Genomic DNA, 14,794 nt, shown 5'->3' on the forward strand with positions numbered 1-14,794 from the left:
TGTAAAAGTCGCATTACACTTCCACTCCTCCACAAGGCTGCCCCCCGGAAGGATGGGAGGGACAGGACCCCAGGGAGCTACAGCCACAAACCTGCAACTCCTTTGCAAGGAAAGCCCCTCTAGGACCAGTGGGGCTCAGCGCATGGGGCCGCGTGGAGGGTGGGAATGCCTGGCCTCTGCCAGGATGGAAGCGATCCAGGTGGTCCACGCGATGAGATGTGCTCGCGCTGAGCAAGCATAAGCGTTGGAATCCTGCAGTCGCAGCGGTCGGTTGAGCGCTGCCCTTGAACAGGTCTGAAGACACCAGGCTCTCTCTTGAGCTGGGCCTGTTCAGGGACTGCAGGAGAGGCTGGGAGGTGAGAAATTGAGAACTGCTGCTAACCATGGCAGCACCTCCGCCTGGCCAGTTCAAGGATGCAGGCGCAAAAAAAGGGTTTCGACGCTATAGGTGGGAATTCAAAGACAGCAATAGAGAATTCTGGGTGAATGGACACGCCATGATCAAGCTGCTGACTCTGGTAAGCTGAATTGGAAGTCTAGGGGTGCCTGTGGAGGGGAGGGCCTCAGAAGTTGGGGAGAACCCTTGAGGCAGCTCAAATGTATGTTTCCACACAGGCCTGCATGATCGCTGGACTACAACTCTTCGAAACAGTGGTCACTCACCCCATCCTGATCCTGGTTCTCACCATGGAAGTGGCCATCATCGCTTTCTTCATCTTCCTTTACTCCTTCGCCATCAACAGATACTTGCCCTTCATCTTCTGGCCTATCACTGTAAGTAAAGACAGGAAAGGAAGTGCCAGTCACATTCAGGCACCTGGCAAAAGACAACCTCACCTCCACTGGTGCTCAGGCTGGGAAGCTGGGTTGGAGGAGGGAAGCCAGGCAGAAAATGCTCCCCCAAAACCTAACTGTGTTGGGTTAAAGAAAGAGGGACCAAAGCTCTCCTATCCTCAGAAACAGGGAAGGTTGTAACAACCAGACATTTCTGCTAACAGCTTTGCTGCCATACATCTCAATGGAATATCATTCCAGGATTCAATAAAGAAAATCAAATTCTGCATAAAACAGTAAAGTGAAGCAAATGCCAAGCATTTCTAAAACAATGTCAGGTCTCTAATGAACATAAAGAATGATACAGGAGCGTGGTGCACCAGAAAGAGTCACACAAGGGAGTGAGGCTGATCTGGGTAAGTCCCTCAAGCATCCCTTCCTCTGGTCCCTTATCTGCACCTCAGGGACTGCGACAACCTGTAGTGAGAATGACTACATTTAAACTTCTTGCCATTGTGTAGCAGAACTCAGAACTTGAATTCTCTCACCTCACTTATGGAATCACCAAGTCTACCCACCTAACTCCCTCCTAGCCAATGAACACCCCAACTTCCCGTTCTCCTTGTTCATTACCCACCTCTAGAGCCTTCTGATTCCCCATTTCCTTCTGTTTACAAACCAGTAAATAAGCCTTCAAAAATTAAATAACCTGCCTTTTAACTCAGTTCCACTAGTAAACTTCAAGAAAGCAAGAACGAGGCAAACTTAATGGAATATATGTCTGTTAGCTGTGATCACCTACCTATCTGCCCTTTTGTTAAAAGTTGTTAACGTACCAATATCCATCAGCCCTATAAAGACCACCAGTGCAGGAGGGAAGGAGACAAGAACTAAAATGGGAACTCTTAAAAACAGAATGCAATGAAGACAAAGAAAAAAATGAGGACCATGTGCCTGGTGAAGGACCTGAAAACATTTAGTAAAATCAAGTTCCACCAAACCATGAAAATCAGTTTTCCTATACTTAACCTAAAAGTGGTAATGGAAATAGAGGCTTATTCTTAGTTATGAATGTGCATCCTTAGTTTGGCTTTGCTTAAATTAATTCATCTATCTTTTGCCTCTGGGATTTCATCTTTCTGTATTTCTGTGTACCTTACTTCCATCTTTACTCCATGGTACACTGGGTGACTGGGCAACCTGATGGCTGGGTGGCTGGGTGGCTGGATGACTGAGTGACTGGGTGACTGGCCCATGATGCCCTCCACTGCTTCTTCTCTCTTACTCTTCCTTTTCCTCCCTTCTCCTTCCATTTATCTTCTCTGCCTGCATGTTCCTCCTATCCTTGCTCCTGCCTTGCTATTGGTCATTCTGCTCTCTATTAGACCATCAGGAGTTTTAAACAGGTACAGTAACACAGCTTCACAGATTTAAACAATTGTAACATAAACAAAAGTAATACACCTTAAAAGAGTATTATACCACAAAATACCCTAGCTGGAAAGAAGGAAACAACAGAAAGGAAGGAAGAAAGGAGGGAAGGAGAGAAAGAGAGGAAGATAGGGAGGGAGAGAGAGGAGGATGGGAGGAATAAAGGCAGGGTGCAAACGTTCCTGGGATGGAAAACAGGAGATTGTTGGGAGTGACTCATGTATCATCTCAGGAGCCTGAGACATGGGTTTTCAAATATTCTCAAGAAAAGAAGCCGGGCGGTGGTGGCGCACGCCTTTAATCCCAGCACTCGAGAGGCAGAGGCAGGTGGATCTCTGTGAGTTCGAGGCCAGCCTGGTCTACAGAGCGAGCTCCAGGACAGCCTCCAAAACAATACAGAGAAACCCTGTATCGAAAAACCAAAAAAAAAAAAAAAAAAAAAAAAAAAAGAAAGAAAAGAGAGGAGGCCTGTCTTGGTTTGGGTTGTGATTGCTGAGATCAGATATCATGACCAAAGCAAGTAGTGTAGGAAATAGTCTATGCAGTTTACACTTCTACATCACAATCCATCATCAAGGGAAGTCAGGTTAGTAATTTAAGCAGGGCAGGAATCTAGATGATGCAGAGGTCATGGAGGACTACTAGCTCTGTCTTGCTCCTCATGCTTTTCTCAACCTGCTCACATAGAACCCAGGAACACAAGCCCAGGGATGGAACCACCCATAAATGGGCTGGACCCTTCTCCATCAATCACTAATCAAGAAATGCCCTACAGCTGGATCATATGGAGACATTTCGTCCATTGAGGCTCCCTCCTGTCTGATGACTTTAGTTCCTGTCAAATTCACATAAAACTAGGCAGACCAAGGCTTTAAGCCAAAACCAAACAGAGGCTTAGGAAATCAAGCCAGCATCCTGAGAATACCACATCCATAGGGGAAAGATGGAGAAGGAAGACATACACACTTTGCCAGCACAAAGAATCAAGACACACTGACCTGTACTTGACCTGTGGGGGTGGGGAGGGAAGGGGCAGGTGTTCTTTGAGAATGGGAACGCACTGCCTAGGACCTAGAAAAGTCATGTCTTCTGCTGCTGATGTTCTAGTTACATCCTCTTAACTCACAGCAGAAATAAATGCAGAACCAAAGCCAAAGCACGAAGAGATTTATGATACACTTGGTCTTTAAAAATGCTACAAACTAAAAATCAAAACTTGGCAAACATGGACACTTTATCTTTTAAAAAACTACAAACTAAAAATCAAAACTTGGCAAACATGGTTGGTGTTTCAGTAGCATATGTCTATAATCCTGACACTCAGAAGCCAAATCAGGAAGACTGAGTTCAAGGACATCCTGGACTCATAGCAAAAATTCTGTATCAAAAATAAATAAATGACACAAGCTGAAGATTACAATCCTGAGACTCAGAGAGCTTAGATGTACTGAGATGAGAAAATAATCAATGCTGTTTAAATGACTGCAGACAAAAATATGACTATAACACCCAACAGTGGTGGCACACACCTTTAATCCCAGCACTTGGGTGGCAGAGGCTTGCAGATTTCCAAGTTACACACCTGCCTAGACTACAGAGCCACTTCCAGGATATCAGGGTTACACAGATAAATGCTGTATATTAAAACAAACAAACAACATAAAGAATATAGAGACATAATAAACAAAATTTTAAAGTGAATATTTTAATGCCTATTATATACAATTTAATTCTTGAAGTAAAAATATGAACAGATGAGTTATAAAGCAGATCAGGGCCAGTGAGGTGGCACACATCTGTCACCCCAGCACTCAGGAGGCTGAGGTAGGGGGCTCAGGAGTTCAAGGCCAGCCTGTGCTACGGAGTGAGTCTGAGGCCATCCTGACACAAAGCAAGAGCTTCTCTACACACACACACACACATACATACACACACATATACACACACACACACACACACACACACACACACTGTGAGTGCGCTAGAGTGTCTCTAGAGAGATTAGGTCTTCTGTGACATGATTTTCAGAGGATCTGGCCCTCTTAGGGCCTCCACTCACACTAGACACGCATAAGATACACAAATATACATACATGCAAAACATTCATACATATAAATAAACAGAATGAGTGAGCAGATCTGACACAGCTAGAGAGAATTAATGACTTGAAAGGTATGGGAAAATTAGCTAGAACTAGTCCTGAAAGATAAAAAGAAGAAATATGAAAGAGAAGATGAGGCACAGAATACAAAATCAGAATTCCATGCAAGAGAATGGAGAAGAAACATTTAAAGTGATAAAGACCAAGAGATCTCTAGAGTTAATGAAATTGATATCACTAAATATGGGATAATACAGACCTCCAAAACTCTGTCCCTCCACAGTAGCAATCTTCAGAAAACTTATTTGTAACTTCTAGCAACCATGAGAATATTTTGTTGTTGTTGTTTTATGTGTCTTTTTGTTGGGCGTTTAATTTGCTTTTGTCTTTCAAGACTGGATTTCTATGTGTACCCTGACTGTCCTGGAACTCACTCTACAGACCAGACTAGCCTCAGACTCAGAGATCTGCCTGCCTCTACCTTCTGAGTGCTGAGATTAAATGCATGCACCACCAACGCTGTCCAAGAGAATGTTGACTGAAAAAAGAAAGTGCTAAATCATAGAGAGAGAGCATTGGGCATTTTAACTTCTCAGACAGCTAAAGAATTCAGGTTCAAATCCACATCCTAAGAAATGACTGAAAATAAATGAAGCATCTGCCACCAGATGTGGTGATTCTAACATTTGGAAGGTTGAGGCAAGAGATCAGAAACTCAAAACCAGCCTCAGCTACATAGCAAGTGTGTGGCCAGGTTACGCTATACTGTTGGTTACTGGTGATGGTCTGGCAAGGTGTTTTTCCATCCTTGGCCTTCTATTCAAGTCCACAGAGACCATAAAGTAAGCAGTAATCTCTACAAAGTGCAACCATGGAACTGGTAGCTACACTTTCAAGATTGACAGCAGCTACTGAGTAAGGCAATCAAGGGACCCAGTTATTGCTTGGGGCTTCCTTCAGTCATTGTTTGGGACTTCCTTTATGCAGTTCAAGTGAGGGAGGAGCTTAGTTACAAAGGATTTAATTTGTGTGGTTCTCTATTAAGACTAATAGTCTTGGACTATGTAAGCTCTTGCTCATGAGGCATGTCCCTTCCCATAATACATCTGATTTTAATCATATGCAACTCCAATTATGCATAGGTATAAGATGGTGAATAGGGAATTCTTCCTAAAATTTCTCTTGAAAACACAGTTTTGGCTTATTGCACATACACACACACACACACACACAGAGAGAGAGAGAGAGAGAGAGAGAGAGAGAGAGAGAGAGAGAGAGAGAGAAGAGAGATTAGACCAGATCAGCCTTCCTATCTTACATATCCCTCTCCAGAGTACTGAATAAATTTGAGTAGAAATTGTTCAAGTCATGAAGAGGAGGAGAAACTTAGTACACTAGCAGTTTGATACAGGTGGGTTCCTAGGTGGATTACAGGTTATTAGGTGCATTGGTCAGAGAGGACTGTATATACATAGTACATGCAACAGCATGCCCTAAAATGTGAAACGCATTGTTACAAGAGGGATTTAGGTGCTAGAGAGATGCTTCAGTGGTTAAGAGCACTGGCTGATCTTCCAGAGGACCTGGCTTCAATTCCCAACACTTACATGGCAGGCGGTTTACAACAGTCTGTAACTCTAGTTCCAGGGTTCTAACACAATTTTCTTGACTCCACAGGCACCAGGCACACATGTACACAGGCATACACATAGGCACAGCATACACCTAAAACACAATGATAATTTTATTAAAAAAATAGGAACATATACATAGCATTCTCAGGTTGCTAAACTATTCCCTATGGTTGTCTGTCCCAACATGATACCTTATCTCACAAGGAAATATGTCTAGTGTATACATAAAGGAAATACCAAAATCAGAAAATTTCTGAGACACGAGACACTGGATCTGAGAATGTATTTCTTGGTAGAGAACTTTGCCTAGCATGGGCAAAGTTCTGGGTTTGATCCTAAGCACTGCTTAAACTGCCTGTAGTTGTGTATTTCTGTAACCATCGCACTCATAAATGGAAGCCAGAAAATCAAAAATCAAGATAATTTTTGTCTACACAATGATTTTTGAGGCTATCAGTGGATATGTGATACCCCATCTGGAACAAAACAATAAATATACGCAAAACAACAGGTTACCCTAAAATTGATAACAGAGGAAACAAACATCAACTGTGAGAATTAAGAAAATAAAAATTTCCAGATGTGGTGGCCCACACCTTTAATTACAGAACTCAGGAAGTAGAGGCAAATGGATCAACCTGGCCTCCATAGTGAGTCCCAGAACAACCAGGCTATATAGAAAGACACTGTCAAAAAAAGAAGGAAGAGGAGGAGGAGGAAGAGACCAAAAATCAATTTCCTTGGTGAGGGGAGAATAAAATAGACAACCCATAAAAAGGAAAAACAAAGAAAAATAGTACAAATATAAAAAAAAGAGTTTTAGATGATCCTGAGGAAAACATGAGCTTTAATGCTAAATTTAGGATAGTTAAAATGAAATTGTTTACTAGGAAAATATTTTTAAAAGTTCAAATAAAAAGAAAGGCTAATAAGTACCCAGATGAATGTCTTATCTGCTCACACCATTTGGTAACTTCATTATTTGTTGCATTTAAGTCATTTGATCCATTTGAGTGACTTGGAGGTACACTGAATCAAGGCTTCTACCTCATTATCATAGCCATTCATTAAATAATTTTCAATACCATAACCCTGTTTATTCTTTTATTGATTAGTTCATTAGTGTAAACTCTTTTGAAATCACGTTTTTGTTGTCAAATCTATAAAGTCCCATTTGCAAAATTCATTTCTAGTCTTTCCATTCCACTGCTCTCATTTTCCCTTTTCTGTCTTTTTTAATGTTGTATAATATTTTCTGTTAGGGATTCTTCTTGAAATCAGATGTTAGAATAAGAATAAATGTGGGTAGTAGTGGCACATGTCTTTCATCCTAGAGGCAGGTGGATCTTTATGAGTTTGATCCTAGCTATCTCTACAGAGTGACTTCCATGACAACCAGGGGTACACAGACAAATCCTGTCATGTAAAAAAAAATTACAACAACAACAACAAAGAATAATCATAGGCCTTCCTTACTTTGAAAATATGGACTAGGTCGGGTTGTGGTAGTGTTTGCCTTTAATCCCAGCACTTAGGAGGCAGAGGGCAGAGGATCTCTGTGAGTTCGAGGCCAACTTGTTCTATACAATGAGTTGTGGAACAGCCAGAGTTACACACAGAGAAACGCTGTCTCAAAAACAAAGATAAAGAAAATACAGACTAAAATGTTCAATAAAATATTAGCACACCAAATCAGGCAATGTGTTAGAAGCAATGTATCACAGTGGAGCAGCATTTATGTCAGGAACACAAATATGTTTTTTGTCTTCAAATTCTATTAATACATTTTTGCTCTGTTGTATTTACAGCAAAAAATGTTGTAGGTTGCAGAAAAACTATTTGGTAATCATCAACACTAATTAAAAAAAATTAAGAAACTAGGCACAAAGGACACATTCAGTCTTAATGCATCTACTCAAATCTTCAACATACATTGCATCTCTTGGTGAAGCCTTTATTTGGAAATCCTGCTCATTCTTGCATCTTTTTTTAAAGATTTGTTTATTTTTTATGTCTTTTTTATTTTTAAATTTAAATGATAAATAAGGTGCTTCACATGTCAATCCCAGGTCCCTCTCCCTCACTCTCCCCTCCTCCCATGCCCTGCTCCCAACCCCCCTAGCCCCCCCTTCCCCAATCCCCACTCCTTTCCTCAGGGAGGGTGAGGCCCTCCATGGGGGGTATCCATAGTCATCTCTCCAGCCCCTTCTTGCATCATTTAAGCTGAAATAGTAGTAAAAAGTAACATGAAAACCCAGGTGTGTACAGATTGGAATGGGAAAACAAGGATTGCTCCTATATAACATGAGCTTCCTCACAGAAAACACAGAAGATGCTACAGCCACCATAGGATGGAATGAGTGATTAAGGTTACCAGAGATCAAACGCCCATGCTCCCCATGGTAGCAGAGATTAGTGAGAAAATGTAACCTTAGAACAATGCGGATTCTACCAGATATCTAAGAATAAACCTATTGAAACATAAGGTAAACTAGTTAATAGACATCAAAAGAAAACCTAAATGAATACTTACTGAATTCCTAGGTATTATATTACCACCATAGAGAGAGCAGTTCAATTCAGAACTGAGTTCTGAATCTACAAATGGCATTGCATGGGAACAGGACTTTCTACGGAACTTCACAAGTGATATAAATTCATTGGTCAGTAGTGACTACAGAGACTTTGTAACCAATCAAAGTACTGGGAATAATGACTGTTGGAAACTCAGACACAAATGGCACATCCTGTATCTGTAGACAGAAGAAGTTTTTGTCCCACCCAGTCCTGAAACTGTGTAGTCCTAAATAAACACACAGAGGTTTTTATTAATTATAAACTGTTTGGCCCGTGTCTCAGACTTCTTATTAGCCAGCTCTATCTTAATTGTTAACCCATTTCTATTAATCTGTATGTCTCCATGTAGTCTTGGCTTAACGGCAATGCCTAGGTCTCTTGCTTCCTTGGTATCTACTCAGTGTCTCCCTGACTCCAGCTACTACTTTTCGCTATTCCTGTTTGGATTTCCCTCCTGACTAAATCCTGCCTGTCCATTGGCCAAAACAGCTTTATTCATTAACCAATAAGAAAAACATACATTAACAGCATACAGAAGGACATCCCTCATTATCTCCTCTTTTCTGTGTACATAAAAGAAAGGTTTTAACTTTAACATAGTAAAAGTATACATAACAAAACAGTTACCAAGCAAGAATTATATTTACAACATTTAATCCACTAACATTAAGCAAAATTTAAAGACACTACTTTATCCTCTCTTCGTGAGTCTAGAGTTTTATATGTAACTCATCTTTTATCATAACTAAGGAAAACCATAACCCTAACTAACTGTCTTCAACTCCATCAAAGACCTCAGAAGGAACCGGACTGAGACATCTCATTGCCTGGAGAGTCACCCAAAGTTCTTCTGTAACAACAGGGCATCCATGTTCAGCCCATAGGCCATAGTGTCTGGCAGACTTTTTAATGAAGTAGGAGATTTGAAGATCTGTTCGTCTTGCATTGGCCAAGTTTGCCAGTTGCTTTCTTCTGTAAAGCAGGAACACTAAAGAACCAGCCTGTCTTTTGGCAAATTCAACAGTCACTTTCCTTTGTAACCAACTTGTCCACTTTGGACAGCATGCTTACTGTCAGCAGTTAAGGCAAGAGCAGTTTTTTGCCCAATAGACCAGTTTTGCCACATGAAGGCAAATTCTGTAATGAGTTTCTTCAATGCCTCTGACATAATTGGTGTTGCCAGGAGCAGTTGTATCTCGTTGTCATGAAGAACCCTAATAAATCATTTTAAATGTCATAATCTGTAGGTCTTTTAAAGGTTTTAAAGAATTCCTATCCATTTGAAATATACCTCTGTGCATCTACAAAACCTAGCAAAGTTTTGACTATTATAGGTAACTATAATCTGTATCTGTTACATTCATTTTTAAATGAGCTATATAAAACCAATACCTATACAAGAGTAGAAATATACATATAACAAAATTGACCTTAAATTTGTATCAATAAACCAAAACCTATACCAATGTGAGGCATTCATTTCTATATCATATTCCATTTTTTCTTTAGAAAGAGGTTGACTGTGATCATTAACCATTTATAACCAACCCTGTTAAATGAAAACAAACATTTATAAACAATATTTGGGAATATGGTCATTGTTCTCTCCAAACTGCTTCCTGAAAAGAATGTCCAGCTTTTCATCTTCTCTGGAAACAAAAGTAGAACCTCTTTTCCAAAGTAACATATCCTTAGACTTAAATTTTGAAGTCAAGGCAATTTCAAAATATATAGGTTGAATTAATCCAGCAGCATTTATAATCAGATGTCTTTTTTTTTAGTCAAATGTCTTTAGCAAATCTTTCTCCTTTCTCAGCAATCAAACAATTCAAAGACAACATGGTAACATACAGTATGCAGACTCTCTGTGCACATTCCATCTTTACATGACTTTTTTATTACTCTATTTCTTTTATTTTTTATCTTGGGAGTTTTGTAAGACAGGGTTTCTCTGTGTATCTTTGGCTGTCCTGGAGCTCACTCAAAAACCAGGCTGGCCTTGAAATCACAGAGATCTGCCTGCCTCTGCCTCTGGAATGCTGGGATTAAAGTCATGTGCTACCATGCTCAGCTACTGTATTTCTTTTTTAAAGACTTTCTCCATCCTTTTTCTTTTCTCCCCCAAGCCTATGTATACTTTTAAACATACTAGGAACCATTTTGAGGTTTTACTTCATCTGCATCAGTCTTTACTGTATATCTCTATCTTTCTCTGATCACATGAATCTTCAATCTGCTAATCAGCATGAATAAGAAGATTAAAGTGGTAGCTGGCTCCATCCCATTTCTTGGCTTCCTGAGAGTCTATCTTAATGACAGACTGCTGTGGGCCATGTTTATTGTCACAACTCTGCAGAGATTCTACATCCATGTCACCACCAAGAAGCATACTCAAAAGCACCATTTAGGTGTTTGGTATCAGGGCCTCTCAAAAGAGCCCAGAGGTTTTTACTACTAACATTGAGTCAGGAAGCCTCTCTTAAAGGAGCTGTGCTTCTGCTTACCTATAGCAAACAGAGCCCACCCGAGAAAATGCTGTTACCAAGAAGCTGTGCTTCAAAATCCCTTTTAAAGCTGTTGTCAGGTAATACATATGCCATTGGATGCCATATGTAGATGGAAGTTTCTGTCCTCCTGGTCCTGCAACCATTTAGTCTGAAATAAACACAGAGAGGTGTATGTTAATTATAAATGGTTTGGTCCATGGCTCAGGCTTCTTATTGACTAGATCTCTCCTCATTATTAACCCATTTCTATTAATCTGTATATCTTCATGTAGTCTTGGCTTAGTGGTGCATGCCTTTAATCCCAGCACTTGGGAGGCAGGCGGATCTCTGTGAGTTCAAGGTCATCCTGGTCTACAGAGCAAGTTCCAGGACAGCCTCCAAAACAATACAGAGAAACCCTATCTCGAAATAACAAAAGAAAAAATATATATATATAATGAGGGGGCTGGAGAAATGGTTTAGTGGTTAAGAGCTCTGAATGCTCTTCCAGAGGACCCAGGTTCAATTCCAAGCATGTACATAGCAGCTATCAACAGTCTGTAACTCCAAGATCTGATACCCTCACACAGACATGCATGCAGGCAAAACACCAAAGCAAATAAAATAAAAATAAAAAATACTAAATAAAGTATAATAAACCCATCATCATGTGTAACAAGCATGAACTAATAAAAACATTACAAATAAAATTCTTTGGAAAACTGAAAAGAACTACAAGAACAGATTTGCCCAGTAAGATACCAGATTTGCCCTAAGTTTTGGTGCTAGATCATGGATTAACTAAAGGAATTGTTACAAATGGGATTTTTGTGTTCTCTATGGTTTCATATCCTGAGATGGGGCCTTTGAGGAAGTAATTAAGAATAAACAGAAAACTTAAGGTTGTTACCCTGATCCAAAACCACTAGTAGCATCACAGGAAGAGACAGGTCATATGCCTGTCTCTAATGGAAGGCCATATGAAGATAGAGAGAGAAAGGCAGGTGTCTACAGTAAGGGAGAATGCTGTGGTACCTTGCTCTTGGTCATCAAGTCCCCACATGGTGAGAGGATAAACATCTGTTGTTCAAGCCACCCAGCCTACTGCATTTTATAGTGGTGTCTAGGAGGAGATCAGAGAATCCAGGTTTACATACATACCATGACTTGTATAAGACAGAGGTAGCATTGAATACACTGGGACAGCAGCTGGAGTGTTGGCTGAACAGTTAAGAGCACTGACTACTCATGTAGAGGACCCAGGTTGGGTTCCCAGCATCCAAGCATCCCACAAATTGCTGTAACTTTAGTTCCAGGGAATCCAATGCTGTCTCTGGTGTTCTCAGGCAATACACACATTTAGTGTGATTACATGCATACGGAAACACACACACATAAAATAAAAATAAGCAAAACATTTTTATAAGACAGTTAGACAGAATATTAATGAGAGTACATTTATTGATAGGAGAGATTGTACATCCCACTAAAATTAAAAACAATTTAAAATTTAGACATTCTAAGGAAAACAACTAATAGAAACTGGGACAACAGGCATAAAATATATAGAATTTGGGTTGCTTTTATGCCGTGTTGGGGAAAGAAAGCTTGTGTGTGGTAAAGGAAGGCCAAATCCCCAAGGAATGAAAAGAAAGGCATTGCTGAAGGAGGAGGCAATCAGGGAAGGAGGTCCAGGGGGTAAGGAGGGGCTGGGGTGAAGAAGGGAGCTGCAGGCTCCCAATGTTAAGTCAGAGAGCAAGAACCTCCTACCTGCAGTTCTGCTGATGGAAACTCCAGAGAAGAGACGACAGAAATGAGGAGGGAAGTAACTAACAGGTACCATGAAGTAGTCGGTCTCTGCATGGATTTACATGAATATTGATAGGCCCCAGACACCTGGTTTTGTAAGACAGATGGTATCTTGTGTCTTGCCTGAGCAAACGGCAGTGAAGTTTGGACTGTGTTCTACACACACAGAGGCCAGCAGGGAGGCACTGGTTGATCTGCTTGACCAGAAACATATTTGCCTTTGTATATTCTGTTTTAAATTATCCGGGGAGGGGGGCATTTGAACATGGTTTCATGGAGGAAACTGTGCTGTGTCTGGGGTGGATGGGCACAACTACCTAAGACCAGTTCTTCTCTTCTGCTTTCAGGAAATCTTCAACGACCTCTTCGCCTTCGTGTTCCTGGTGGGCGGCATAGTCTTTGCTGCAAAGGCGAGACGAGTGATGCCACCGCCCTACTTAGCTGCTGTGGTGAGCTGTTTCTGTTGAGCTGTGGATTTCCTCAAATCACTGTTACATAAATCCTGGGATCAAGGCCTGCGTTGCGGCTGAGTCTCTGGAGGCCTGGTCTGGGCTGATCTAAGGCACTGTAAAAACCTACTGTAGTACCTCCTGCCTGTCTATAATGGTGGTACTCAGGAGGTAGAGGCAGAGGACCAAAGTCCAAAGTCATCCTTGGCTCGATAGTGAGTTCAGGGCTATCCTGGGGTACATGAGACAGACAAACAAAACTTGGGGTGGAAGCAAATTTAAGAAGCTGGTAAATGTTTCTAATGGAGAAGACACATTTTTAAAGATGGTGTCTAGGAAGGCAGCCAAGTTGCCCGTGACGCTCATGTGTGTCAAATGAAAGGAAAGGGAAACAAGATGAGGGGACACTGGGCATGCAGCCGAGGAGGGCAGACTGAGGGGGGTCTGGGATTGAGGCCTTCAGGGGTTCACTGTGCATCACATCTGACGATAGACCAGGAAGGGAATCTGCCCTTTCCTTCTAGGTCCATCATCAAAATAATGAAGATCCGTTTGTTTTCCTAGGTCCTTATGGGAGTTGCGGCGATTTTTTCTATTATTGACCTGTGTCTTCAAAAGAAACACCTCAAAGGCAAGAAAATCCGCAAGGGTGCTCTGGGACAAACAGGCCTCGGTGTACTGATGGAGACAGTTACCAAAGAGGAAGAGATGGCAATCCGAAGGGCAAACGAGGCGATTGAGAGGGAGGAGAGGGAAAGAAGGAAGAGGGAGAGAAGGAGGTAAGAGGACAGCAGCGCCTGCGGTCAGGAACGGAGGGAACGCCGGGAACGCTGGGAACAGCAGGAACGGCGGCGAGCTTTGTGGCCTGGCCTCTGTACTCTCTCCCCTTGCCGGCTTTCCAGCCTACTTTCCTTTGCCGTCAATAAACACCTCTTGGAAAGTAAATCTCTCTTTAAATGGATTTTATACTAGAAGTCAGACAATCTATCCAGTGCTCTTCATCCCACAGAAGCTCCTAGAAATTTCAGTGCGGAGAGCAAGGCCCCCGAGGGATCCCGACCCACAAGCTGAGAACCACTGCCCTAGATAGTCTAGCCACCCTGGAAGGGAGTCATCCTCCTGAGGGAAAGTGATAATGTTTATAATTGACATTATGTAAGTCCCTTCTAAATTAGTTATCCTCTCATGTAATTGTTCCATTTTCAAACTGTCCAGCATATTATCATACAGAGACCAAAAGCCCTCCATTGTAATAGTGCTTCCAATTTTTCAATGTGGAAAAAGTGTCTCATTTAAGTAACTCCTCCCTTTAAGAATTCCCGATTGTGACTGAGAGGCCTGAATCCCAGCCCGGAAGCAGTGTCAAAGGAAGGCCAGAGCTTCAGGCCCAGAGCAATGCCAAAGGAGACCCGAGCCTCGGAACTGGGGGCAGTGTCAGAGGGAGGCCCCAGCCCCGGGAGCAAGGAGTGACCGCCAGGTGAAGCAACAGCAGCGCTTTCCAGCAGGAGCTTCCTGAAACTTTTGTAAAAAGT

At 41.6% G+C, this 14,794-nt stretch overlaps 1 protein-coding gene and 1 long non-coding RNA gene across 3 annotated transcripts; one reads left to right on the forward strand and one right to left on the reverse strand.

The window, feature by feature from the left end:
* Nucleotides 1–277: 277 nt before the first annotated feature.
* Nucleotides 278–14,207, forward strand: LOC101825243 (CKLF-like MARVEL transmembrane domain-containing protein 2A). Its single transcript, XM_040740781.1, has 4 exons — nt 278–518; nt 616–774; nt 13,161–13,262; nt 13,827–14,207. Exons 1-4 carry the CDS (start codon nt 384–386, stop codon nt 14,043–14,045), a joined length of 615 nt encoding a protein of 204 aa, XP_040596715.1. The 5' UTR covers nt 278–383; the 3' UTR covers nt 14,046–14,207.
* LOC110342546 lies at nt 5,972–13,166 on the reverse strand. 2 transcript variants are annotated; one of them, XR_005875167.1, is made up of 3 exons: nt 12,040–13,166; nt 11,061–11,173; nt 5,972–6,032 (listed from the first exon to the last, which is right to left on the reverse strand). It is a non-coding gene; the product is annotated as an uncharacterized LOC110342546 (long non-coding RNA). The 2 variants fall into 2 exon arrangements; XR_005875166.1 differs by lacking the exon at nt 5,972–6,032 and adding an exon at nt 9,050–9,732 and having other exon boundaries at nt 11,023–11,173.
* Nucleotides 14,208–14,794: the final 587 nt, after the last annotated feature.

The sequence above is a fragment of the Mesocricetus auratus genome, unplaced genomic scaffold (assembly GCF_017639785.1).
Source record: "Mesocricetus auratus isolate SY011 unplaced genomic scaffold, BCM_Maur_2.0 Super-Scaffold_100714, whole genome shotgun sequence".
NCBI lineage: Eukaryota > Metazoa > Chordata > Mammalia > Rodentia > Cricetidae > Mesocricetus > Mesocricetus auratus.